Below are 27,734 nucleotides of genomic sequence, written 5' to 3'. Positions count from 1 at the left end.
GTAGGCCTGATTACCAACAGGGACCAGACAGACTACAGGGAGGAGGTGAGGGCCCTGGTGGAGTGGTGCCAGGAAAATAACCTCTCCCTCAACGCCAATAAAATGAAGGAGCTGATCGTGGACTTGAGGAGACAAGAGAGAGCATGTCCCCATTCACATCGACGGGACCGCAGTGGAGAAGGTGAAAAGATTCAAGTTCCTCTACGTACACATCACTGCCAATCTGAAATGGTCCACCCACACAGACAGTGTGGTGAAGAAGGTGCAACGGCACTTCTTCAACCTCAAAAGGCTGAAGAAATTTGGCTTGGCCCCTAAGACCCTCACAAACTTTTACAGATGCACCATTGAGAGCATCCTGTCGGGCTGTATCACCGCCTGCTACAGCAACTGCACCAATGTATGGTACAGCAACTGCACAGTCCGCAAACGCAGGGCTCTCCAGCGGGTGGTGCGGTCTGCCTAATGCATCACCTGGGGTACACTGCCTGCCCTCCAGGATATCTACAGCACCCGATGTCACAGGAAGGCCAAAAAGATCAAAGGACCTAAGCCTCCCGAGCCACGGCCTGTTCACCCTGCTATCATCCAGAAGGCGAGGTCTGTACAGGTGCATCAAAGCTGGGCCCAAGAGAGTGAAAAACAGCTCCTATCTCAAGGCCATCAGATTGTTAAATAGCCATCACTAGCCGGCCTCCACCCAGTGCCCTGCCCTGAACTTAGTCACTGTCACTAGCTGGCTACCACCCGGTTACTCAACCCTGCACCTTAGAGGCCCTATGTAAACTATATATACAAAAGTATGTGGACACCCCAAATTAGTGTATTTGGCTATTTCAACCACACCCGTTGCTTACAGGTGTATAAATTAGAGCGCACAGCCATGCAATCTCCATAGACAAACATTGGCAGTAGAATGGCCTTACTGAAGAGTTCAGTGACTTTCAACATGGCACTGTCATAGGATGCCACCTTTCCAACAAGTCAGTTTGTCAAATTTCTGCCCTGCTACAGCTGCCCCAGTCAACTGTAAGTGCTGTTATTGTGAAATGGAAATGTCTAGGAGCAACAACAGCTCAGCCGCAAAGTGGTAGGCCACACAAGCTCACAGAAGTGCTGAAGCATGTAATAATCGTCTGTCCTTGGTTGCAACACACCTTGGTGTAGAGTGGCTGGAGTGGTGTAAAGCTCGCCGCCATTGGACTCTGGAGCAGTGGAAACGCGTTCTCTGGAGTGATGAATCATGCTTCACCATCTGGCAGTCCAACGGACAAATCTGGGGTTGGCAGATGCCAGGAGAACGCTACCTGCCCCCAATGCATTGTGCCAACTGTACAGTTTGGTGGAGGAGGAATAATGGTCTGGGGCTGTTTTTCCATGGTTCGGACTAGGCCCCTTAGTTCCAGTGAAGGGAAATCTTAATGCTACAGCATACAATGACATTCTAGACGATTCTGTGCTTCCAACTTTGTGGCAATAGTTTGGGGAAGGCCCTTTCCTGTTTCAGCATGACAATGCCCACATGCACAAAGCGAGGTCCATACAGAAATGTTTTTTCGAGATCGCTGTGGAAGAACTTGACTGACCTGCACAGAGCCCTGACCTCAACCCCATCGAACACCTTTGGGATGAATTGGAATGCCAACTGCGAGCCAGGCCTAATCGCCCAACATCAGTGCCCGACCTCACTAATGCTTGTGGCTGAATGGAAGCAAGTCCCCACAGCAATGTTCCAACATCTAGTGGAAAGCCTTCGCAGAAGAGTGGAGCCTGTTATAGGCTGGTATAGCCACAAAAGGGGGACCAACTCCATATTAAAAATGTCCATGATTTTGGAATGAGAGGTTCGGCTTGTATTGTAATTAGTGATGTACACAGGGAGATGTACATCAGCCCCACCCTATATAACAGTGTATGTGGGAGATTGGTGTTTCCTTAAGCTGACTATATATCCTTTCACCCTCCTTGGTCTCTTTGTCCCGAACACACACACACACACACACACACACACACACACACACACACACACACACACACACACACACACACACACACACACACACGTGTTGCTCTCCCCCCATTTTCTCACCCGATATCATGAGTGCCTCTTTCTCTCTCAGAAGGTGTGACTACGGTGAAACAATCCTCACCCTCTCTCTTATTATGTTCTTTTTCCAATATCCCTCTGCACACTTTAGTTCTGGCCTTGAGAATCATAGCTCTCTTCTCACACTGAGGCCTCCTCAAACCCCCTCCTCTAACGGCGTTAGAGTCCATCTGCTTGTCTGTGGTCCAATTTGACATGAGGCGGTTTCCGGTGCTCAAGGAGAGCTCATCAATTGTAGATTTTGGAGTGTACTCTCCCTTTAGCACCGACTCCAGTCTCAGTCAGCAACCCACTACCAACTGAGCCACGTCTGTTGAATGAACAGAGACACAGATAGACAATCACTGTCAAACCTGCTGTGATTGAAGCATGTCACTTAGATCCTGCCAGGGCCAGAAGCTCAAATCATGCAAATGAGCAGGAGCAGGAAGAACACACTCAGGTCAGTTCAAAAGGGAGGAGACGTCACACAAGAAGACTTCAGAAAGGAAGAGAAGTAGGCTGAAACGAAAAAGGAGGATGGAGAAATGCTATGGACACAGAAAATCCAACTCATCCGCCTGTCGGCCGTCCGTATCTGTGGTGGAAAGTGGCAGAACTACAGCACTGTTTGTCAGACCAGGAGACATCCTGAAAATCTGTCTTCTCACAAAAACATCTGTATCGTCCGAACGATTTGGCCTACAATCTACAATGAACAAAAATAAACGCAACATGCTACAATTTCAAAGATTTTACTGAGTTACAGTTCACATAAGGAAATCAATAAATTCATTAGGCCCTAATCTATGGATTTCACATGACTGGGAATACAGTTAAGAAGGGGCGTGGATCAGAAAACCAGTCAGTTTCTGGTGACCACCATTTGCCTCAAGCAGCACGACACATATCCTTTGCATAGAGTTGATCAGGCTGTTGATTGTGGCCTGTGGAATGTTGTCCCACTCCTCTTCGATGGCTGTGCGAAGTTGCTGGATATTGACGGGAACTGGAACACGCTGTCGTACACGTTGATCCACAGCATCCCAAACATTCGCAATGGGTGACATGCCTGGTGAGTAGGAAGGCCATGGAAGAACTGGGACATTTTCAGCTTCCAGGAATCATAGAGATCCTAGCCACATGGGGCCGTGCATTATCATGCTGAAACATGAGGTGATGGCGGCGGATGAATGGCACGACAATGGGCCTCAGGATCTCGTCCCGGTATCTCTGGGCATTCAAATTGCCATCGATAAAATGCAATTGTGTTCGTTGTCCGTAGCTTATGCCTGCCCATACCATAACCCCACCACCACCATACTGCACTCTGTTCACAACGCTGATATCAGCAAATGAAGAGCACACTTCTCCAGCATGCCTGTGGCCATCGAAGGGGAGCATTTGCCCACTGAAGTCGGGTACGATGCCGAACTGCAGTCAGGTCAAGACCCTGGTGAGGACGACGAACACACAGATGAGCTCCTCGAGATGGTTTCTGCAGAATGTTTTGGGGTTGTGCAAATCCACAGTTTCATCAGCTGTCCGGTGGCTTGTCTCAGACAGCCTATAGGGAGGAGGTCAGAGACCTGGCCGGGTGGTAACCAAGACTAAGGAGATGATTGTGGAAAACAGGAAAAGGAGGACCGAGCACACCCCCATTCTCATCGACGGGGCTGCAGTGGAGCAGGCTGAGAGCTTCAAGTTCCTTGGTGTCCACATCACCAACAAACTAGAATGGTCCAAACACACCAAGACAGTCATGAAGAGGGTAGAACAAAGCCTATTTCCCCTCAGGAAATGAAAAAGATTTGGCATGGGTCCTCAGATCCTCAAAAGGTTCTACAGCTGCTCCATCGAGAGCATCCTGACTGGTTGCATCCCTGCCTGGTATGGCAATTGCTCGGCCTCTGACCGCAAGGCACTACAGAGGGTAGTGCGTATGGCACAGTACATCACTGGGGCAAAGCTGCCTCCTATCCAGGATCTCTACACCAGGCGGTGTCAGAGGAAGGCCCTAAAAATTGTCAAAGACACCAGCCACCCCAGTCATAGACAGTTCTCTCTACTACCGCATGGCAAGCGGTACCGGAGTGTATATAGCCTCACTACTGTTATTTTGCACTGTCTTTTTACTGTTGTTTTTATTTCTTTACTTACCTTGTTCACCTAATAGCTTTTTATTAATTTTTTGGGGAAATTGCGCTGTTGGTTAGAAGCTGTAAGTAAGCATTTCACTGTAAGGTCTACACCTGTTGTATTTCTTATCTCCTAGATATAGGAATGACCCTTCAAAACCTTCCTCATGATTTATTTTTTTACTGTCTCTTTTGCCTTTTTTATTAATGTGTTATTCAATGAGTTTCTATGGGCTATAGTAGTACAGGCCAAATTCAATGTTGTCAAATCATTTTTTTTTTATAATAAAAATGTATACCTCCATGGGTCCTAAAATTGTAAATGAAATAGCATAAAATTACCCATGTATGACCATCTTAAAACAGTTCCATGTTAGGGGGGTTCTACCAAACTAACTCCAGACTCTCCTTTTTTATCAGCTGTTAGATATGATGTACAGTAGCTAACTAACACTGCTCTCCTCACTGACTCCAGCTGTTAGATATGATGTACAGTAGCTAACTAACACTGCTCTCCTCACTGACTCCAGCTGTTAGATATGATGTACTGTAACTAACTAACACTGCTCTCCTCACTGACTCCAGCTGTTAGATATGATGTACAGTAGCTAACTAACACTGCTCTCCTCACTGACTCCAGCTGTTAGATATGATGTACAGTAGCTAACTAACACTGCTCTCCTCACTGACTCCAGCTGTTAGATATGATGTACAGTAGCTAACTAACACTGCTCTCCTCACTGACTCCAGCTGTTAGATATGATGTACAGTAGCTAACTAACACTGCTCTCCTCACTGACTCCAGCTGTTAGATATGATGTACAGTAGCTAACTAACACTGCTCTCCTCACTGACTCCAGCTGTTAGATATGATGTACAGTAGCTAACTAACACTGCTCTCCTCACTGACTCCAGCTGTTAGATATGATGTACAGTAGCTAACTAACACTGCTCTCCTCACTGACTCCAGCTGTTAGATATGATGTACAGTAGCTAACTAACACTGCTCTCCTCACTGACTCCAGCTGTTAGATATGATGTACTGTAACTAACTAACACTGCTCTCCTCACTGACTCCAGCTGTTAGATATGATGTACTGTAACTAACTAACACTGCTCTCCTCACTGACTCCAGCTGTTAGATATGATGTACAGTAGCTAACTAACACTGCTCTCCTCACTGACTCCAGCTGTTAGATATGATGTACAGTAGCTAACTAACACTGCTCTCCTCACTGACTCCAGCTGTTAGATATGATGTACAGTAGCTAACTAACACTGCTCTCCTCACTGACTCCAGCTGTTAGATATGATGTACAGTAGCTAACTAACACTGCTCTCCTCACTGACTCCAGCTGTTAGATATGATGTACTGTAACTAACTAACACTGCTCTCCTCACTGACTCCAGCTGTTAGATATGATGTACTGTAACTAACTAACACTGCTCTCCTCACTGACTCCAGCTGTTAGATATGATGTACAGTAGCTAACTAACACTGCTCTCCTCACTGACCCCAGCCTACTGTACTGAAAATGATTAAAGCAACTAGGTTACTGGGGTCACGCTTGCAGGCCTTGCTGGAGTTGGTTACAGATATAACCAGTCCCTTCTCTAACTAACCCTCCTCCATGCTTCCTCCCTCCTCGATCTGAACACAAACAGTTATTAGTGACCTGCATGGCGAGAACTGGCTGTGGCTTGACCACACTGTACATGTGTGAAACAGGACAACTATAAGTACCCCCTATTTGACCTTTTGATAAACAACAAACTGTAGCTAGCTAACAGAATGAATCGTGTCGCAGCACCACACTCTGCACATATCATGTGTACAGTGGGGACACGTTGCTTACGTCCAAATCCTGTTACGTAATTAACCAACAAGAGGTGCACGAGTGCGCTACAAAGTGTCCACACGCACTCTGCACAGTTCCCATTGTAAACGCGGTAGTCACTTAGTACTCACCTTTTCTCTCTTTTATTGACTTGTCCTGAAAGCAAGCAGCTAAATGTCGCTCTCGCAGGCTTCTAAAACGTCTAGGAGGCAGTGGAGTTATTCCTTATTTATAGTTTAGTGTAACTGTCGTGGTCTTCCGAGTTTGACATCCTCTCGTGGTTCTTGCATTATTTTCGATCACCCTTCTCCGTGTACTCTCCATTTTCAGCAGCCTGGCTGCCTTTTTTCCTCTCTGGCTCTACCTCTCAACTGCCCGGTTTCTCCCGTCACTGTTTACGGTATGAACCGTCCTCCCTGTCAGGTCGGTGAAAGCTGGCTGGGGTTATCGTGCCACCCAGTGGCGACTCAACAACACTACATTTGACGCAGCGCTGTGAAGGGACAAGTTCCATTTCATTGCCCATTTCCCTTAGCCCTTAAATCCTCGGTCTCCACAGCAGAGAAAAGTGGCGATTCCTCAGTTTAGACACCGGAGAAGGGGTCTAAAAATCTAAATAGGATTTGGCCAAAGGGATTAGGGACGAGCGGATGTGGTGGGCTACTATCGACCACCCACATATCCTCTCACGCACGCACGTCCTCCTTGAATGGGCTGTGTTTTTACTGTTACTGCATCCAGCCTATTGGTCCCCTAATACATGCACGCACACTGAGAGAGGGAGAGAGAATTGAATTGAGAGAGCACAAAGCAGAAAATGGTCTGGACTGGAGTGTAGACTGGTAAGACAGTCTGCATTATCTATAGTAGGCCTATATTAGGACTCTGGTGAAGAAAAGACTGGGGTAGTCTAGGCCGAGTGTGACAGCGACAAAAAAAGAGCACTTTTTTTTGGTTCTCTTTTGTCTCGTGCTTTGATGCAGACTGGCCGCTGTGCCACCAGCCAGTGTCCTCAGAAAACCTGGCACGTGCACAGATGTAGGCTACAGCCTGCTGCTATGGTTCCAGACAGCGGATGTTGAGGCTTGCCATGGCAGTCTTCCTATTGGTGGAAAGGGCAGCAGTAATAAGGGATGAAGAATTAGCTTGGGGGGGGGGGGGGGTCAGAAAGAAAGAGGCTAGGGAGTCAGTCAGTCAAAGACAGGGAGAGGTGGAGGAGAGGGGGGCAGAATGAGAGATCTCTGCATGTTGGCTAGGGAGTTAAGAGCAACAGTCTGAGCAGAAATACAGCTAGGCCTATATAACTGGAATACACACACACACACACACACACACACACACACACATCTACATATGGAAAGTTGAGTGAGACAAATAGAATTTTGGAAATATCTGAGAGATCACTAAGTAGAAATCTATCTGGTTCATCATCAGATAGATAAAACATCAGGGACACCTTCCTAATATCCAGTTTGCCCACAGAACAGCCTCAATTCGTCAGGGCAGGAACTCTACAAGGTCAACAAAGCTTTCCACAGGGATGCTGGCCCATGTTGACTCCAATGCTTCCCACAGTTGTGTCAAGTTGGCTGGATGTCATTTGGGTGGTGGACCATTCTTGATACACACGGGAAACTGTTGAGTGTGAAAAACCCAGCAGCGTTGCAGTTCTTGACACAAACCGGTGTGCCTGGCACCTACTACTATATCCTGTTTAAAAGCACTTATATTTTTTGTCTTGCCCATTCACCATCTGAATGGCATACGTACACAATACATCTCAATTGTCTCAAGGCTTAAAAATCCTTCTTTAACCTGTCTCCTCCCCTTCATCTACACTGATTGAAGTGGATTTAACAAGAAACATCAATAAGGGATCTTAGCTTTCACCCGGTCTATGCCTATACCGGTCGTCCATATATTTATATGTATATATTCTTATTCCATCCCTTTACTTAGGATTATGTGTATTAGGTAGTTGTTGTGGAATTGTTAGATCACTTGTTAGATATTGCTGCACTGTCAGAACTAGAAGCACAAGCATTTTGCTACACTTGCACATTAACATCTGCTAACCATGTGCATGTGACCAATAAAATGTGATTTGGTTTGGTCAGTCTGTCATGGAAAGAGCAGATGTTCCTAATGTTTTGTACACTCACTGTACAGATTCTGCTTCAATAAACAAGGAGATAGACTCCTACATACAATTTGCAATATCAAAAAGACATTTATGAAACACATTTTGGTATGTAACTTTTGATAAACACATCAGACGATATTATAAATAATAATTTTGCAAAGACAGGAACATGAATACTGGCCAAAAAAACGACATCTAAATGCTCTAGTTTTGGTATTTTTGTAAAAATGAATGGTCTGACACACACAGTGCACATAAAAAAGTGAAAGGTATCTCAAAATGTCCTTAAAAAGGCCATCACACAGTGGAGTCATGAAAGCAAAGCTGCCGGTAACTTGATCTACCCTTTGGGATGAGTGGTCTGACAATCCAAAAGAAAACTCAAAATCCCAACTTCACCTTTCCCATGATGAATACATTCGTCCTGTAAAGGCTCACGGGAAATGTAGTCCAGAAATGCAGTCCAGGTCTCTTCCCACTGGGCACAAGCTGGTTGAATGAATGTTGTATCCACGTCATTTTAACAATAACAATCAATGTGATGACGTTGAATCAACATGGAAAACTGATTGGATTTGTAAAAAGTCATCAACGCAAGGGAATTTTGTATTTTTTCCAATTGACTTTTAACCTAAATCCAATAACATGGTGACATTTTTTGTTTATTCACGTTGAATTCACGTTAGTAGACAACTCAACCAAACATAAATCAAAACTAGACATTGAACTGGCGTCTATGCCCAGGGGACAGGAAATGGCTTTTTGAGGAAATGGTCACTGGTTTCCACAGTGGCTTTTTGCAACGGAGGCTAGTTAGAGTTTTACTGTGGTTGAATGCTTTGTATTCAGAAATGTAGTCCAGGTCTCTTGATCTTTTACAGTCTGTTTTGTACAGTAGAAGAATCATAAAGTCCTCACTGGTGCACTGTGCCATGTTTCTCTTAAAATGTCCTTGTTAGACAGTTTCTGTGTTTGTTTCATCATCACGTGGCACATTTGGCAAAGCAGCAAGTTTAAAGGCTTTAAATCCATGTGGCACTTTGTAGATCTGCACTGACAATCCAAACAGGAAGAGGAAAGAGATACCAAGACAGTTCGCTCTGCTTGATTGTAGGAATAACAACACCTTCCCCCAATCAAGATAAAGCACAAGGTAGAGCGTCACCACTGTGTATAAATCCAATCCATCATTTACGGTACATGCTGAGAATTGAAGCATAATAATAATCCTGACGACGTGGAATGCAGGGGGAATCCTCCACTTATAATCCCACTGGTTGTGTCCCTCTCTCCCTCCTGCCACTAGCCCACGTTGGCACTGATGCGTATCCACTGCAGACCCTGTCTGGTGTACTGGACTGCATGAGCAATACTACTGTGGAGAGTCAACGGCCCTGACAGTGTATTCAGGTAGTTAAAGAACTCTGGATAGAGGAGAGACAGAAAGAGGGAGACAGTGAGAAGGAGAGGGAGGAGAGGAGAGAGAGGGAGGAGAGGAGAGGAGAGAGAGGGAGGAGAGGAGAGGAGAGAGAGAGAGGGAGGAGAGGAGAGGAGAGAGAGGGAGGAGAGGAGAGAGGAGAGGAGAGGAGGGAGGAGAGGAGAGAGGGAGGAGAGGAGAGGAGGGAGGAGAGGAGAGGGAGAGGAGAGGAGAGGAGAGGAGAGGAGAGGAGAGGAGAGGAGAGGAGAGGAGAGGGAGAGAGGGAGGAGAGGGAGAGAGGGAGGAGAGGAGGAGGAGAGGAGAGAGGGAGGAGAGGAGAGAGGGAGGAGAGGAGAGAGAGGAGGAGGAGAGGAGAGAGGGAGGAGAGGAGAGAGGGAGGAGAGAGAGGGAGGAGAGGAGAGAGAGGGAGTAGAGGAGAGAGAGGGAGGAGAGGAGGAGAGAGGGAGGAGAGGAGAGAGGGAGGAGAGAGAGAGAGGGAGGAGAGGAGAGAGAGGGAGGAGAGGAGAGAGGGAGGAGAGGAGAGAGGGAGGAGAGGAGAGAGGAGAGAGAGGTAGGAGAGGAGAGAGAGGGAGTAGAGGAGAGAGAGGGAGGAGAGGAGAGAGAGGGAGGAGGAGGAGAGAGGGAGGAGAGGAGAGAGGGAGGAGAGAGAGGGAGGAGAGGAGAGAGAGGGAGGAGAGGAGAGAGAGGGAGGAGAGGAGAGAGGGAGGAGAGGAGAGGAGAGAGAGGGAGGAGAGAGAGGGAGAGAGAGAGGGAGGAGAGGAGAGAGTTAGATCAAATCAAGTAAAGCAATGAAACCTAGTATCGACAACCTGAGCAAGTGAAAAAAAAATGAAATAAACAATCAGAAATCAATAGTAAATATTACACTCACAATAGTTTCAAAAGAATAGACATTTAACATGGTAGATTATTGTCTATGTACAGTGTTGTAACAATATTCACATTCTCTCTCTCCAAAAAACCACAGATGTCATTTCAGTCCATCTACGCATTGGCTAATAATGGGGTAGTCTCTCTCACCATTGTTGTCTCTGACCAGGCTTTCTGCTAGCTCCCAGTACTCGTAGCTGTAGAGGACATTGTTGGTGATGTTCAGGTGGTTTGCTGCCATCTGGTGGATACGTAGGGGAATGTTGATGAGGGAAGTGGGGGAGCTGCCCAGGGGGAGGGCTGAGGGGCTGGGGGAGAGAGAGGAGGGAGGCCCCCCTGTGCCCCTGTGGATGAGAACACCACAATGATGCTTCACTGGGGAGAATCAAATCAACCTAATACCATATACACATTCACAAATACATTGCAGAGATTTAGAGGGAGGAAATAAGAGAGGGAGAGACTTACTTTCCTGAGTCGCTCCAGATGGGGGGTGTAGTTGGCACTTTGGGAGAACTCTGGAACGACATAAAACGCATGTTTACAATCTATCCAATTCAATTCGAATACATCTGCGTTTAATTGTATCACACCACATCTTGGTGCTGGTGAGGTTTGTACCTTAAAGTAGTCCAGTAGAGCTTTGGAGTACTTCATGGCTTGGTCCTTCTTCAGACGAAACATCTGCCAGTACAGGAGAGCAAGGCACCGGAAACTAGGGAACGCACACACACAGACACACATTTGAAATACATTATTCGAGTCCACAAATCACATTACAGTTGAGAAGGATTAAAATATTCGAAGGACACAGATATCCAGACACTTATGGATACAGAAAGCACCTTCTTCTCCATACAGCAAGGCTGCCCATGATAGCTGACACGGAGCAGTACCTCACTACCCAGCTAACAAATCTAGGGAGAGAGAACGTTTTTGTAATGTTCCCCGTGTAGCTCTCCGTATACATCCAAGGGCCAGCTGTTCTGCCCTGTTCTGAGTCAATTGCAATTTTCCTAAGTCCCTTTTTTGTGGCACCTGACCACACGACTGAACAGCAGTCCAGGTGCGACAAAACTAGGGCCAGTAGGACCTGCCTTGTTGATAGTGTTGTTAAGAAGGTAGAAACTAGGGCCAGTAGGACCTGCCTTGTTGATAGTGTTGTTAAGACGGTAGAAACTAGGGCCTGTAGGACCTGCCTTGTTGATAGTGTTGTTAAGAAGGTAGAAACTAGGGCCTGTAGGACCTGCCTTGTTGATAGTGTTGTTAAGAAGGTAGAAACTAGGGCCTGTAGGACCTGCCTTGTTGATAGTGTTGTTAAGAAGGTAGAAACTAGGGCCTGTAGGACCTGCCTTGTTGATAGTGTTGTTAAGAAGGTAGAAACTAGGGCCAGTAGGACCTGCCTTGTTGATAGTGTTGTTAAGAAGGTAGAAACTAGGGCCAGTAGGACCTGCCTTGTTGATAGTGTTGTTAAGAAGGTAGAAACTAGGGCCTGTAGGACCTGCCTTGTTGATAGTGTTGTTAAGAAGGTAGAAACTAGGGCCAGTAGGACCTGCCTTGTTGATAGTGTTGTTAAGAAGGTAGAAACTAGGGCCAGTAGGACCTGCCTTGTTGATAGTGTTGTTAAGGTAGAAACTAGGGCCTGTAGGACCTGCCTTGTTGATAGTGCTGTTAAGAAGGTAGAAACTAGGGCCAGTAGGACCTGCCTTGTTGATAGTGTTGTTAAGGTAGAAACTAGGGCCTGTAGGACCTGCCTTGTTGATAGTGTTGTTAAGACGGTAGAAACTAGGGCCAGTAGGACCTGCCTTGTTGATAGTGTTGTTAAGAAGGTAGAAACTAGGGCCAGTAGGACCTGCCTTGTTGATAGTGTTGTTAAGACGGTAGAAACTAGGGCCTGTAGGACCTGCCTTGTTGATAGTGTTGTTAAGAAGGTAGAAACTAGGGCCTGTAGGACCTGCCTTGTTGATAGTGTTGTTAAGAAGGTAGAAACTAGGGCCTGTAGGACCTGCCTTGTTGATAGTGTTGTTAAGAAGGTAGAAACTAGGGCCTGTAGGACCTGCCTTGTTGATAGTGTTGTTAAGAAGGTAGAAACTAGGGCCAGTAGGACCTGCCTTGTTGATAGTGTTGTTAAGAAGGTAGAAACTAGGGCCAGTAGGACCTGCCTTGTTGATAGTGTTGTTAAGAAGGTAGAAACTAGGGCCTGTAGGACCTGCCTTGTTGATAGTGTTGTTAAGAAGGTAGAAACTAGGGCCAGTAGGACCTGCCTTGTTGATAGTGTTGTTAAGAAGGTAGAAACTAGGGCCAGTAGGACCTGCCTTGTTGATAGTGTTGTTAAGGTAGAAACTAGGGCCTGTAGGACCTGCCTTGTTGATAGTGCTGTTAAGAAGGTAGAAACTAGGGCCAGTAGGACCTGCCTTGTTGATAGTGTTGTTAAGAAGGTAGAAACTAGGGCCAGTAGGACCTGCCTTGTTGATAGTGTTGTTAAGAAGGTAGAAACTAGGGCCAGTAGGACCTGCCTTGTTGATAGTGTTGTTAAGGTAGAAACTAGGGCCTGTAGGACCTGCCTTGTTGATAGTGCTGTTAAGAAGGTAGAAACTAGGGCCTGTAGGACCTGCCTTGTTGATAGTGCTGTTGAGAAGGTAGAAACTAGGGCCAGTAGGACCTGCCTTGTTGATAGTGTTGTTAAGAAGGTAGAAACTAGGGCCTGTCGGACCTGCCTTGTTGATAGTGTTGTTAAGAAGGTAGAAACTAGGGCCTGTAGGACCTGCCTTGTTGATAGTGTTGTTAAGAAGGTAGAAACTAGGGCCTGTAGGACCTGCCTTGTTGATAGTGTTGTTAAGAAGGTAGAAACTAGGGCCTGTAGGACCTGCCTTGTTGATAGTGTTGTTAAGGTAGAAACTAGGGCCTGTAGGACCTGCCTTGTTGATAGTGCTGTTAAGAAGGTAGAAACTAGGGCCAGTAGGACCTGCCTTGTTGATAGTGTTGTTAAGAAGGTAGAAACTAGGGCCAGTAGGACCTGCCTTGTTGATAGTGTTGTTAAGAAGGTAGAAACTAGGGCCAGTAGGACCTGCCTTGTTGATAGTGTTGTTAAGGTAGAAACTAGGGCCTGTAGGACCTGCCTTGTTGATAGTGCTGTTAAGAAGGTAGAAACTAGGGCCTGTAGGACCTGCCTTGTTGATAGTGCTGTTGAGAAGGTAGAAACTAGGGCCAGTAGGACCTGCCTTGTTGATAGTGTTGTTAAGAAGGTAGAAACTAGGGCCTGTAGGACCTGCCTTGTTGATAGTGTTGTTAAGAAGGTAGAAACTAGGGCCTGTAGGACCTGCCTTGTTGATAGTGTTGTTAAGAAGGTAGAAACTAGGGCCAGTAGGACCTGCCTTGTTGATAGTGTTGTTAAGGTAGAAACTAGGGCCTGTAGGACCTGCCTTGTTGATAGTGCTGTTAAGAAGGTAGAAACTAGGGCCAGTAGGACCTGCCTTGTTGATAGTGTTGTTAAGGTAGAAACTAGGGCCTGTAGGACCTGCCTTGTTGATAGTGTTGTTAAGACGGTAGAAACTAGGGCCAGTAGGACCTGCCTTGTTGATAGTGTTGTTAAGAAGGTAGAAACTAGGGCCAGTAGGACCTGCCTTGTTGATAGTGTTGTTAAGACGGTAGAAACTAGGGCCTGTAGGACCTGCCTTGTTGATAGTGTTGTTAAGAAGGTAGAAACTAGGGCCTGTAGGACCTGCCTTGTTGATAGTGTTGTTAAGAAGGTAGAAACTAGGGCCTGTAGGACCTGCCTTGTTGATAGTGTTGTTAAGAAGGTAGAAACTAGGGCCTGTAGTACCTGCCTTGTTGATAGTGTTGTTAAGAAGGTAGAAACTAGGGCCAGTAGGACCTGCCTTGTTGATAGTGTTGTTAAGAAGGTAGAAACTAGGGCCAGTAGGACCTGCCTTGTTGATAGTGTTGTTAAGAAGGTAGAAACTAGGGCCTGTAGGACCTGCCTTGTTGATAGTGTTGTTAAGAAGGTAGAAACTAGGGCCAGTAGGACCTGCCTTGTTGATAGTGTTGTTAAGAAGGTAGAAACTAGGGCCAGTAGGACCTGCCTTGTTGATAGTGTTGTTAAGGTAGAAACTAGGGCCTGTAGGACCTGCCTTGTTGATAGTGCTGTTAAGAAGGTAGAAACTAGGGCCAGTAGGACCTGCCTTGTTGATAGTGTTGTTAAGAAGGTAGAAACTAGGGCCAGTAGGACCTGCCTTGTTGATAGTGTTGTTAAGAAGGTAGAAACTAGGGCCAGTAGGACCTGCCTTGTTGATAGTGTTGTTAAGGTAGAAACTAGGGCCTGTAGGACCTGCCTTGTTGATAGTGCTGTTAAGAAGGTAGAAACTAGGGCCTGTAGGACCTGCCTTGTTGATAGTGCTGTTGAGAAGGTAGAAACTAGGGCCAGTAGGACCTGCCTTGTTGATAGTGTTGTTAAGAAGGTAGAAACTAGGGCCTGTCGGACCTGCCTTGTTGATAGTGTTGTTAAGAAGGTAGAAACTAGGGCCTGTAGGACCTGCCTTGTTGATAGTGTTGTTAAGAAGGTAGAAACTAGGGCCTGTAGGACCTGCCTTGTTGATAGTGTTGTTAAGAAGGTAGAAACTAGGGCCTGTAGGACCTGCCTTGTTGATAGTGTTGTTAAGGTAGAAACTAGGGCCTGTAGGACCTGCCTTGTTGATAGTGCTGTTAAGAAGGTAGAAACTAGGGCCAGTAGGACCTGCCTTGTTGATAGTGTTGTTAAGAAGGTAGAAACTAGGGCCAGTAGGACCTGCCTTGTTGATAGTGTTGTTAAGAAGGTAGAAACTAGGGCCAGTAGGACCTGCCTTGTTGATAGTGTTGTTAAGGTAGAAACTAGGGCCTGTAGGACCTGCCTTGTTGATAGTGCTGTTAAGAAGGTAGAAACTAGGGCCTGTAGGACCTGCCTTGTTGATAGTGCTGTTGAGAAGGTAGAAACTAGGGCCAGTAGGACCTGCCTTGTTGATAGTGTTGTTAAGAAGGTAGAAACTAGGGCCTGTCGGACCTGCCTTGTTGATAGTGTTGTTAAGAAGGTAGAAACTAGGGCCTGTAGGACCTGCCTTGTTGATAGTGTTGTTAAGAAGGTAGAAACTAGGGCCTGTAGGACCTGCCTTGTTGATAGTGTTGTTAAGAAGGTAGAAACTAGGGCCTGTAGGACCTGCCTTGTTGATAGTGTTGTTAAGAAGGCAGAGTAACACTTTATTATGGACATACTTCTCCCCATCTTAGCTACTATTGTATCAATATGTTTTGACAATGACAGTTTACAATCTTGTGTTACTCCAAAGAGTTTAGTCATCTCAACTTGCTCAAGGTTTAGGTTTAGGTTTTATTGAGTGTTTTGTTCCAAGTACAATACTTTTAATTTTAGAAATATTTAGGGCTAACTTATTTCTTTCCACCCACTCTGAAACTAACTGCAGCTCTTTGTTGAGTGTTGCAGTCATTTCAGTCACTGTAGTAGCTGATGTGTATAGTGTTGAGTCATCCGCATGCATAGAAACTCTGGCTTTACTCAAAGTCAGTGGCATTTTGTTAGTAAACATTGAAAAAAAAGCATGTTTTGGTGTTAAAGTTAGGAGAACAGAACTGATCTAGAACGTGGTTACAATGTTTTCAGAACATACTGCTACACCACCAGGTCTGTTGGAGTTAATGTTTGATTTGACTTTTCTATCATGGAGTTGATTTACTTATTTCAAGGGCTTTCTGTATAGTCTAATATTGGTGGGGCATATTAACCTGTTTTAATGATACTCCTCAATCACTAGGATCAATCAAATATTTCCTTGAGTGTACTTTTACCAGAGCTGATATTTACTTCAAAGTGCATTCACCCTATTGCTTCCACATATCCAGTTGTTTTAGATCTGAACAAGTGCCTAGGGAGGAGGGGTTAGGGTTTATTCTGGACAGGGCCTAAACTATACTGCCCCAAAAAGCACATGTCCTAGAGCAGTGATCATCAACTAGATTCAGCCACGGGATAATTTGTTTCTTGAACAGATGGTAGAGGGGCCGGAACATAATTACAAATATTTTGTAGACGGCAAATTGACTGCAAGAAGCCCAAACAGAGACAATATTTGACTTAAACATAATAATTTCAAACCTTTCTTATATTTGTCTCTCTACTATGCGTGGGAATATTTTAACAGATTTCCAAAATTCAAAATCACTTGGAGCTGATATCCTGGTGTTTATACAGTCTTATGTCCAACAATGAAAATTCCCCAAAATAAAACGTTATTGTTTTTTTTCTCAGAAAACTTGGGGGGCCAAATAAAACCACCTGTGTGCCAAATTGGGGAACCCTGCTCTAGCGCTACATCTTATTGGGACAGTGGTTAGGGTGTTTGTCATTGGTGCTGGTGGCCTGGGTTTGAGTCCTGATAGGGAAGTAACCCGACTCTCACATTCTTAGAAATATACAGTATGTTAATGTAATTATTTGGCCACACACCTATTTGATCTAATAGAAATGAGTTTCTATTTGGGAATCGGTAGAATTCTAGATGTAAGAGTGTAGGTCCCTCTCTTCGCCCCAACCCGGGCTCGAACCAGGGACCCTTGCACATATCAACAACTGACACCTCACGATGCATCATTACCTATCGCGCCACAAGAGCCGCGGCCCTTGCAACGCAAGGGGAACAACCACTTCAGGTCTCAGAGCGAGTGACGTCACTGATTGAAATGCTATTAGCGCGCACCACCGCTAACTAACTAGCCATTTCACGTCGGTTACATAGATACATAGATAGCTGAGCATCTCAAAGAGAACTCTATTGTCTTTATGGAATTCGCACCCACACATACAGAACCATGTAGAACAAACATGTCTCCGAATAGGAATCACATCAACTCTCGTCTTTGCTTTTCTAGCTGTAACATTGCTAATTAGTCGTCGAAACATTACCCCCTGGGCTGTGTTGCTTCTGATAGAAACATTACCCCCTGGGCTGTGTTGCTTCTGATAGAAACATTACCCCCTGGGCTGTGTTGCTTCTGATAGAAACATAGCCCAGGGGGTAGTGTTGCTTCTGATAGAAACATAGCCCAGGGGGTAGTGTTGCTTCTGATAGAAATATACCCAGGACATGGTTGCCATATTCTCAGAAATGTGTATATTTAAAGTAGCATTCCTGTACTCTCACATTTGCCTTTTAAGCAAAGGTGATGATGCCCGTTAAACCAAAACAATACATAACACAGAGTGCCATCTCTAAGTTTTAATGTGGAAAAACAGACACATTGCAACAGAATCACTTGGGACAAATCACAATATGTTAAAAGGGCAATCTGGGGCCTCCCGAGTGGTGCAGTGGTCTTAGGCACTGCATCGCAGTGCTAGCTGTGCCAGTAGAGATCCTGGTTTGAGTCCAGGCTCTGTCGCAGCCGGGAGATCCATGGGGCGGCGCACAATTGGCCAGTGTTGTCTGGGTTAAGGAAGGGTTTGGCAGGCAGGGATGTTCTTGTCCCATCGCGTACCAGCGACTCCTGTGGTGGGCCGGGCGCAGTGCATGCTGACACGGTCCTCCGACACATTGGTTAAGTGGGCACCGTGTCAAGAAACAGTGTGGCTTGGTTGGGTCGTGTTTCGGAGGACGCATGGCTCTCAACCTTCGCCTCTCCCAGGTCCGTACGGGAGTTGCAGCGATGGGACAAGACTAAATACCAATCAGATACCAAGAAATTGGGGAGAAAAAAGGCGGGAAAAAAAATACAACAGAAAAAAAGGGCAATCTGCAGTTGCTACACACATTGCTGAACTTCTAAATGAATGATATACATGGAGAGAAGCTCAGCTATATATAAATCACAAATACTGATAACTTATGAGGAGGGGAAATGTGGTCATAATTCATGCTCAAGGAGTAATCCTACAGATTCTCATCTTTCAATGAGAAACTTATTTTAATTAGGTCAGATAAGTGTGTTGTAACTATTGTTAAATAATGACATTAACATATATTGCTAAGAACGTGACAGTAGGGTGACTCCACTAGCAGGTCTCGAAGCCAGGCCACCAATGACAAACGCCCTAATCACTGTCCCAATCAGGGATATCTCTACGACATGTGCTTTTTGGGGCAGTATAGTTTAGGCCCTGTCCAGAATAAACCCTAACCCCTCCTCCCTAGGCACTTGTTCAGATCTAAAACAACTGGATATGTGGAAGCAATAGGGTGAATGCACTTTGAAGTAAATATCAGCTCTGGTAAAAGTACACTCAGGGAAATATTTGATTGATCCTAGTGATTGATCATAGTGATTGATCCTAGTGATTGATCATAGTGATTGATCATAGTGATTGATCATAGTGATTCAGGGGTATCATTAAAAAAGGGTTAATATGTCCCAACAATATTAGACAACTATACAGAATGCCCTTAACGTGCTGAAAAAAAGTCTATAAAATCAATGATAAAAAGACTAGTCAGATTAACTGCTACCTTACACAGACATGGTGGAGTAGCAGGAAGATTGAGGTACTGTGAACCAAAAGTTTGTCAGTTCAAATCCCAGATGAGAACATGTTGGATAATAATTACATATTTATTGAACATGCACAATGTAATTGTGTGTCAAATATGTAAGTTGAAAACACTATTAAAAGCACTGTTTGTGTGAGTCTCCGTAACCTTGCCAACAGACAAAGAGCTGTGAATGGATCAGTAGTTTACCAATCAGAGCCTGTGGCTCAGTTGGTAGAGCATGGTGTTTGCAACGCCAGCATGGTGTGTGCAACGCCAGGGTTGCGGGTTCGATTCCCACGGGGGGCCAGTACAAAAAAATAAATGAATACATTCACTACTGTAAGTCGCTCTGGATAAGAGTGTCTGTTAAATTACTAAAATGTAAAATGTGTAATGAATCCTTTCTTTGAACACGAAAGTTTTTGCAACATTCACATGAAATGTGTCTAGAACATTGTCTTACATTCGGAGAAAATGGCAACCATTCTCTGTGTATGTTTGGTGGGACGTTGATGGAATATTCTCCTAACTAACAGAAAACTAGACACATGAACGTTCTTGCAATGTTCTCATCAAACGTTTCTAGAGCATTAATATCTTATATTCTGAGAACACGGCAACCGTGTTTTGTGTATGTTTGGTGTGACGTTGATAGAATATTATCCTAACCAACAGAAAACAGGACACGTTCCCATCAAACGTGTCTAGAGCATTAATAGGAGTTCTGAGAACGCAGTAACCAAGCTCTGGGTTCTATTTGACATTAAGGTAATGGTCTCCTGGAAATAGTCCTTGCACATCACAGGAACATTCTTATGGAAAAGTTTGTTAATGACCTAATGAGACTCTTAAGGGAATATTGTCTAAAGTTGTGGGAACGTTTGTTGTTAGCTAGGTAGCTGCTTTGCCTTTGTCTTACGCAGGCCTGCATTCTGAAGGCCATGTACTGCCAGCCTATGTACATGGCTGAGACTCCCAAATAACAGCACTAAAAATGTGCACTGATATCCGAGGCTGTTCAGGCGTGACACGAGGGGCTGGTATTTCACTAACTTGTCAGCAAAGGTCTGCTCCATGTAAGAGTCAAAAGAGCAACCCACTTCCAAAATGAGCACCTCCGTATGGCCTGTATACAAGAAAACACATCATCCTCAACATCAAATCAGCTTCCTCTGACAAGAGAATGTTTGTGAATGTGTGCTGTTGGTGAGACTACCTATAGCTATCAGGTCAACAAGGTGACCATGTCTAGCTATGTAGAGGTCTTTGAGTGAACGGGCAAACCATTAACGTGCAACAGACTCCATTACATTGGACTCGTGTGAAATACAAAAGGGATCATGGTTTGCAGGGTACCAGAGTGCCAGGTTGTATTCTGTTGGTAGGACCTGCAACCTGAAACATAGCCCAGGGGAGATGCCCCACACAACGCACATCCTACAGATGATTATATTCTGTAGGCTAAACATAGAGGAAGTGACATCAGCAACGCGTATCTCAGGATTCTATCCTTGTTTTTGTGATGTGTAAATTCACTTGTCACATAATTGTTGATGGATCGATTTATTTAGAAAGAAAAGCAATGCACATTTGAACAGTTGCTTGTATAAAGCGCATTTTTCTGTAGATTTTATGATCGTGCACTATGTCCACTCAAACACATGCCAGTTCCCTTCAAAATGTCAACAATAGTACAGGGTTTTGATCAGAATCTATTTCCACGCTAATGCTTGGACAAGGATTTACCGCACTGACACTTGGACAGGGACGAAACGCACAGACATGATATTTATATCACAAGAAAGAAAAGTAGGCTAACTCAACCACAAGGGAATCCGCTCTTGAAAATGAACAACCAACTAAACAATTTTAGCATAAAAAAATTCTAGAGTAGGGCGTTTAGGTTAGGTCCTTTTCTTAAACACAGTCTTGACCTAATGCTGAATATGCAAGCAGATTTGAGAAAAACAATCCTGAATATGAGTGAAAGCCATGGGGAAAGCTATGGGAGATTGTGGGTGTGGTAGAGGTCTAGAAAGATGCTGGTTGCATAGAGTATAGGCCTAATTTCATGTCATTTTGTTCTTTCTAAAACACATAAATAGGCCATATTTGGTTGACATTAAATTGAATACTTAAGATTCCATAGATTTTCAGGATCTTAATAAATAATGGTTTATGTTCTATAATTCAGACAATATTTGATGGAATTTAACATAAAGTATATTTTTCCATTATGCAGCTGTTACTGTATATTGATCAGAACTGTATTTTTGACGTTTTATACATTTAGACGACTGTTGCTATAGTGACATACGTACCACAGTACGGCCAACTGTTTGTCTTCCTGTCTGGCCCCAGGGCCAGAGTGGTTCTTCAGCCTCATGGCATACCTGACAACCCCAGAGGATCACTGTTAAAGTGTGTGTATGTATGTGCGTGTTTGTGTGTGTGCACATGTGTGTGTATCTCACCTGATGAGCTCTACCGTCTCTGTGTACATGGTATAGGGAGACTTGTCCTCCAGCGGTCCCTCCTCCATAGCTTTGCCACACTCCATGAAGGACAGAGCAGCATCCACATAGTTCACTGCCTTCCCCAGCTTATCCACCTGAGATAGAGACAGAGATAGAGAGAAAGAGAGATTTGGTAAGTGATATGTGAGATAAAAAAGGTTGGGAGAGATGAGAGCTCTCTCTAGCCACTTAATCAAGTCATTTCATGACAGGGTCCTTATTTTAAACCATCTGTAAAGTTGTACTAATTGTCCTAGACATCTTTAAAACATTTTTAACAGTCCTATTTCAGTGTTAGAACAGTCCCTCTGGTCCTAACCCAGTCCTGACACAGTCTTACCATGGCATCTGCACGGTGCTTCATTCTCTTGGCCTCATGCATGTAGTACTCAGCATGGTGTGGGCTAGATAGGGATGGAGAGAGAGATAGAGAGATAGAGAATAGTAAATATCAGACACATATGTTACTGTGTGACAGCTACAGACTGCTTCTGGTGGTATGTGTTGGGCTGTAGTCAGTCAGTCACTCACGGTTCATGGTTGAGTACAGTTCCTCTCTGGCTCCCTGCCCGTTGTAAAGGAGGTCCCCAGGATTCACACTTGGGCGGGGGCTTCCCTGACACACCTACACACTCCACCTCCATCTTAGCATGGGTCCTGGGCACCTCACTGTTTGTGTAGTGCTGCACTGGGGGCTGTGTTTTGATGGGAGGCTTGGTAAGGTCCGGGGTGTCAGAGAGAGGGGACAGGGGGGACAGTGGCCTCTTACTGTCTAGGTAGTCCTCCAAGAACCTGCTCACACATAAACCCCCCCACCCAAAGACACAGTCAGTACTTTTTACAGTCTGTATGCCTGTTTTGTGTATGAGTGTGTATAAGTGTGTATGAGAGTGTGCGTTCCAATCTCACCCGTTGTGTCTGGCATCTGTGTGGGGGTCTAGACATCTGTTAGCTGTAGACTCTGTGTGGGCTGAGGGGCCATTGGTGTGAGAGTTACTCCGCTTACTCTCTCTGTTAGCTGTAGACTCTGTGTGGGCTGAGGGGCCATTGGTGTGAGAGTTACTCCGCTTACTCTCTCTGTTAGCTGTAGACTCTGTGTGGGCTGAGGGGCCATTGGTGTGGGAGTTACTCCGCTTACTCTCTCTGTTAGCTGTAGACTCTGTGTGGGCTGAGGGGCCATTGGTGTGAGAGTTACTCCGCTTACTCTCTCTGTTAGCTGTAGACTCTGTGTGGGCTGAGGGGCCATTGGTGTGAGAGTTACTCCGCTTACTCTCTCTGTTAGCTGTAGACTCTGTGTGGGCTGAGGGGCCATTGGTGTGGGAGTTACTCCGCTTACTCTCTCTGTTAGCTGTAGACTCTGTGTGGGCTGAGGGGCCATTGGTGTGGGAGTTACTCCGCTTACTCTCTCTGTTAGCTGTAGACTCTGTGTGGGCTGAGGGGCCATTGGTGTGGGAGTTACTCCGCTTACTCTCTCTGTGGTGCTGGATTCCATTCTCTGACTGGGAAGAAACACACCCATTATGGTTGAACGACGGACACCAGGCTACTGTAGTTCTAAAGCAACAGTGATGGACACCAGGCTACTGTAGTTCTAAAGCAACAGTGACGGACACCAGGCTACTGTAGTTCTAAAGCAACAGTGACGGACACCAGGCTACTGTAGTTCTAAAGCAACAGTGATGGACACCAGGCTACTGTAGTTCTAAAGCAACAGTGATGGACACCAGGCTACTGTAGTTCTAAAGCAACAGTGATGGACACCAGGCTACTGTAGTTCTAAAGCAACAGTGATGGACACCAGGCTACTGTAGTTCTAAAGCAACAGTGATGGACACCAGGCTACTATAGTTCTAAAGCAACAGTGATGGACACCAGGCTACTGTAGTTCTAAAGCAACAGTGATGGACACCAGGCTACTGTAGTTCTAAAGCAACAGTGACGGACACCAGGCTACGATAGTCCTAAAGCAACAATGATGGACACCAGGCTACTATAGTTCTAAAGCAACAGTGATGGACACCAGGCTACTATAGTTCTAAAGCAACAGTTATGGACACCAGGCTACTGTAGTCCTAAAGCAACAGTGATGGACACCAGGCTACTGTAGTCCTAAAGCTACAGTGATGGACACCAGGCTACTATAGTTCTAAAGCAACAGTGATGGACACCAGGCTATTGCAGTTCTTCTGAAGCAACACCACGGATTCCAGGGTATTGCAGTTCTGAAGCAACACTGATGGACACCAGACTATTGTAGTTCTGAAGCAACATCACCAGAGATGTAGTGGAGAGTAAACAGCATTTAGCACTACATCACGGACACCAGGCTATTGTTTTTCAGAGTCAACAGTGACCTCAGGTCTCAGTAAAGGGTGACATTAGTATTCAAGGGCAACTACCTTGTTTACAGTACAACTACCTTGTTTACACATAAGTTATGAAGAGTAAAAGAGAAATGTGTGTTACCTTCCGTTTCCTCCTGCTGTCTCCTCCCTCTGTCTCTGGGGTGTACAGGTGTCTCATGGCCTCTTTTTGCTTGGAAGAGGAAGAGGAAGAGGAGGGGTGTTTGTGAGAGGCTTGGGTGTCTGTCGTAGTATCAGGCACTCTGCTGAGCAGGGAGAGGTTTAACTGCACCACCAGATTCCTCAGGCCTCGATGGGAGGCTGGGGCCTGCTCACTACGCCCAAACGGGACCAAGGTGTAGAGTTTCTGCTTTGCCTGGCTCTGCGGTCCGTGGTCTTGGTTGGATGTGGCAGTGGGGTAGAGCACTCCTGGCCTGCTGTCTGAAGGCCTCCCAGGGCCCTGGTGCCCTCTCCTGGGGATAGGACGCTGGCTGGACGTGGAGTCGGCTGGGACTTTGGCGACGTTGGGAGGCAGACTGGGCTCCGAGTCAGACTCTGATGAGGAAGATGATGAAGAGGAGGAATCTGTGGGAGGGATGACAGGAGTGGGGGAGGAGGGCGACGGCGGAAGGGAAGGGTCCGGCTGAGACTCTCTCTCTTCCTCCTCACTCTTCCTCCTCCTCTTTTTCTTGGTCCCGTGGCGTTGTGGATCAATGGGATTGCGGTGTCGCTCGCTGTTGGTGTGAGGTCTCTGCTTGGGCTGGACCGCCTGCCATTCACCTCTCTGCTGCTGCTGCTCCTTCCTCCTCCTCCTCTTCTCCTCCTCCCTCTCGCTCTCCTCCCTCCTCCTCTTTCTCTCCTCTACGTCCTCTTCCTCCTCTGAACTCTGGACCCAGGGGCGTCTTAGCAACTTATCCTCTGCCAGTCTTCTCTCTCCCTGTTTCTCCTCCTGCCTCTCTCCCTGTCTCTCTAAATTACCCCTCCCCCTTCCCTCTGTTTGCCTGTCTGCCTTCCTGTCTGCTGCCTGGGTCTCTCTCTGGTTGTCCACCTCCCGTTCTCTCTCCCTGGATTGGGGCTTCCTCTGTGGATGCTTTGCGTGTGGAGCAGGGTTCTCCCGGGACTTGACTTTGGGTCTAGGACTGGGGCTGGATCTAGAGCTAGGCCCAGAACCAGCTTTGGAGATCGGCCAAGAATGTGGCTTGGGAGTCGATTTGGAACTGTGACCAACTCTGCTGCTGGCCTCTCTGCTAGGGTCTGCGGGTGGTAAGGTCTTGGCCCTGGGTGTGGGACTGGGACTGGTACTGAGGCTGATTGTCAAACTAGGCCCAAACTTGGGCCTGGGGTTGGAGTTGGAATTGTGGCTGAGTCTGCTACTCTCCTTGGGCCTTTGTCCAGAGGTTGTTAGGTGTTGGCTGGTTTTGAGGGCTGGGATGGGGTTGTGTTTCAACCTAGGCTGAGAATGAAGCCTGGGACTGGAGTTGGGACTAGGTCTGGGTCTGTGGCTCGGCTCAGCGCTCAGAGCAGGGGCTGCCTTGGCTGTGTTCTTGGGAGTGGGAACAGACTGGCTCTGTTTGGGTTTAGGCCTGGAGCTGTGCTGAAGCGGAGGCTGGGGAGAGGAACTGTGCCTCAGTTTGCTCTTGGTCTCAATGCTGGGAGCAGGTGCGATCCTGATTTTGGGTCTATGGCTCGGACTGGATGTTAAGCTAGGCCGCGTGAGAGGCCTGAAGCTTTCCTGATGAAGACTCCGAACCTTAGGATAGTGACGGGAGCTAGACTGAGTAAGGCTGGGACTAGGACTCTTAGGGGGGTGTCGGGGTATGGGGCTAGGGCTGCGGCTGCGGCTGGGGCTCAGACAGACACCGGTGACCGGGCTAGGGATGGGACTGTGTCTTGGGCTGGGGCAAGGACTGGGACAGGGGCTGCAGCCAGGGCTAGGCCGAGGGCTATGCCTGGGGCTGTAGTTGAAGTGTGGGCTGGGAACAGGGCTCTGGCTGGGGCTGTAGTCCTCTCTGGTCCCCCAGGATCTGGCCGGGGACGGGGCTCTGTGGGGGTCTGGGGAGGGCGAGCTGTGCTCTGTAGCTCTCTGGGTGTGGTCTCGGTTGCTGGAATCCCAGGAGGATTTTTTTCTGACTTTCTTCAGCCACTTATCCAGCTGCCACTGAGTGGTGGGGGGGTGATCTGTCTGAGAAAACAGAGAGGATGGAGAGGGATGACATATTTAAGGAGAGAGGAATGACATATTTAAGGAGAGAGGGATGAGGAGAGAAACAGTTCAGTAGGAAGAGCAAAGGAGAGGGATCATGCTTTTTGTGATGAACAAGTCAGGTTGACTTTGATACATTCACATTGGATTTAAACACTAACTTGCACTATCAGTAACTTGCAGAAAGTGACTGAACTATATTCAATGAAAACAGGGGTTAAGCCAAAAACAACAATCTTCCTCAGCAGCGAGAAATACTATTTATAAATATACAGATGAGCTTTTCCCCATAAAAATATTGATATGTTGAATGGCCAGTGTATATATATATATATATATATTTTTTTTTTTTAAGAAAACGACATGTTTAATAAAGTTGTTTAAGGAGGGGAACAGGAGGGAATAAGGAAGAGGAAGGATCTGTCGTATGCTCACTTCTTTCTGTGAAGAGAGAGCGAGAATTCTGAAGCAGAGGGAGGGATAGAGTATGGAATGAGAGAGAGGAGAATTCTGAAGCAGAGGGAGGGATAGAGTATGGAATGAGAGAGAGGAGAATTCTGAAGCAGAGGGAGGGATAGAGTATGGAATGAGAGAGAGGAGAATTCTGAAGCAGAGGGACGGATAGAGTATGGAATGAGAGAGAGGAGAATTCTGAAGCAGAGGGAGGGATAGAGTATGGAATGAGAGAGAGGAGAATTCTGAAGCAGAGGGAGGGATAGAGTATGGAATGAGAGAAAGAAGAATTAGATGAGAGAGGAAGCAACAGTGACAGGAGTAAATTATAGATTCCCTGAAAAAATATGACACACACTGGAATATTTCAAAACACACAACAAACAGTACCCACATTTCTTACTCACAGTCCCAGCTTCACTCTTATCACCACTGTCAAAACTGCAATTTTCTAAACTGTTCTAATCTACACTGCACACGTACATTAAGACAACACACTGTCAAACACTACCAGTCGTTCAACCACAGTATAAGAAGACCAATTTTAAAAACAGACCAATTTTAAAAACAGACACATTTTTAAAACAGACCAATTTTTAAAACAGACCAATTTTTAAACAGTGGCTACTTCTTCAACCTTCCTTCCTTTTCTACTTTTTTTGGAATATACACACATCTGCCCTGACAGAAGATAACCCCCCGCCCACACACTGTTTATTCTGCCTAGCAACTCACTCATTAATCAGAAGATAACCCCCCGCCCACACACTGTTTATTCTGCCTAGCAACTCACTCATTAATCAGACGATAACCCCCCGCCCACACACTGTTTATTCTGCCTAGCAACTCACTCATTAATCAGACGATAACCCCCCGCCCACACACTGTTTATTCTGCCTAGCAACTCACTCATTAATCAGACGATAACCCCCCGCCCACACACTGTTTATTCTGCCTAGCAACTCACTCATTAATCAGACGATAACCCCCCCGCCCACACACTGTTTATTCTGCCTAGCAACTCACTCATTAATCAGACGATAAACCCCCCGCCCACACACTGTTTATTCTGCCTAGCAACTCACTCATTAATCAGAGGATAACCCCCCGCCCACACACTGTTTATTCTGCCTAACAACTCACTCATTAATCAGAGGATAACCCCCCGCCCACACACTGTTTATTCTGCCTAACAAC

At 46.0% G+C, this 27,734-nt stretch overlaps 2 protein-coding genes across 2 annotated transcripts in view; both read right to left on the bottom strand.

Moving 5' to 3' along the window:
• Positions 1-6,648, bottom strand: part of LOC115160556 (DNA repair protein REV1) — a 40,649-nt gene extending 34,001 nt beyond the window's left edge. Inside the window, exon 1 of the mRNA XM_029710720.1 lies at positions 6,194-6,648. The gene's annotated coding sequence lies outside the window, so the exon portion shown is untranslated. The remainder of the gene's footprint in view (positions 1-6,193) is intronic.
• A 2,316-nt stretch (positions 6,649-8,964) lies between these two features.
• The window catches only part of LOC115160554 (serine/arginine repetitive matrix protein 1), a 24,616-nt gene continuing 5,846 nt past the window's right edge, over positions 8,965-27,734 (bottom strand). The window contains exons 4-13 of the mRNA XM_029710719.1: positions 24,006-26,063; positions 22,449-23,038; positions 22,071-22,331; positions 21,880-21,943; positions 21,498-21,634; positions 21,345-21,416; positions 11,135-11,228; positions 10,982-11,031; positions 10,664-10,857; positions 8,965-9,629 (exon numbers count right to left, since the gene is read on the bottom strand). Of these exons, the coding sequence (XP_029566579.1) occupies positions 9,508-9,629; positions 10,664-10,857; positions 10,982-11,031; positions 11,135-11,228; positions 21,345-21,416; positions 21,498-21,634; positions 21,880-21,943; positions 22,071-22,331; positions 22,449-23,038; positions 24,006-26,063 (3,642 nt within the window). The 3' untranslated portion in view covers positions 8,965-9,507. The remainder of the gene's footprint in view (positions 9,630-10,663; positions 10,858-10,981; positions 11,032-11,134; positions 11,229-21,344; positions 21,417-21,497; positions 21,635-21,879; positions 21,944-22,070; positions 22,332-22,448; positions 23,039-24,005; positions 26,064-27,734) is intronic.

Source organism: Salmo trutta, chromosome 24, assembly GCF_901001165.1.
Source record: "Salmo trutta chromosome 24, fSalTru1.1, whole genome shotgun sequence".
Taxonomy (NCBI): Eukaryota; Metazoa; Chordata; class Actinopteri; order Salmoniformes; family Salmonidae; genus Salmo; species Salmo trutta.
The sequence above is the reverse complement of the archived record's forward strand: the minus strand, read 5'-3'. Positions and strand labels throughout refer to the sequence as shown.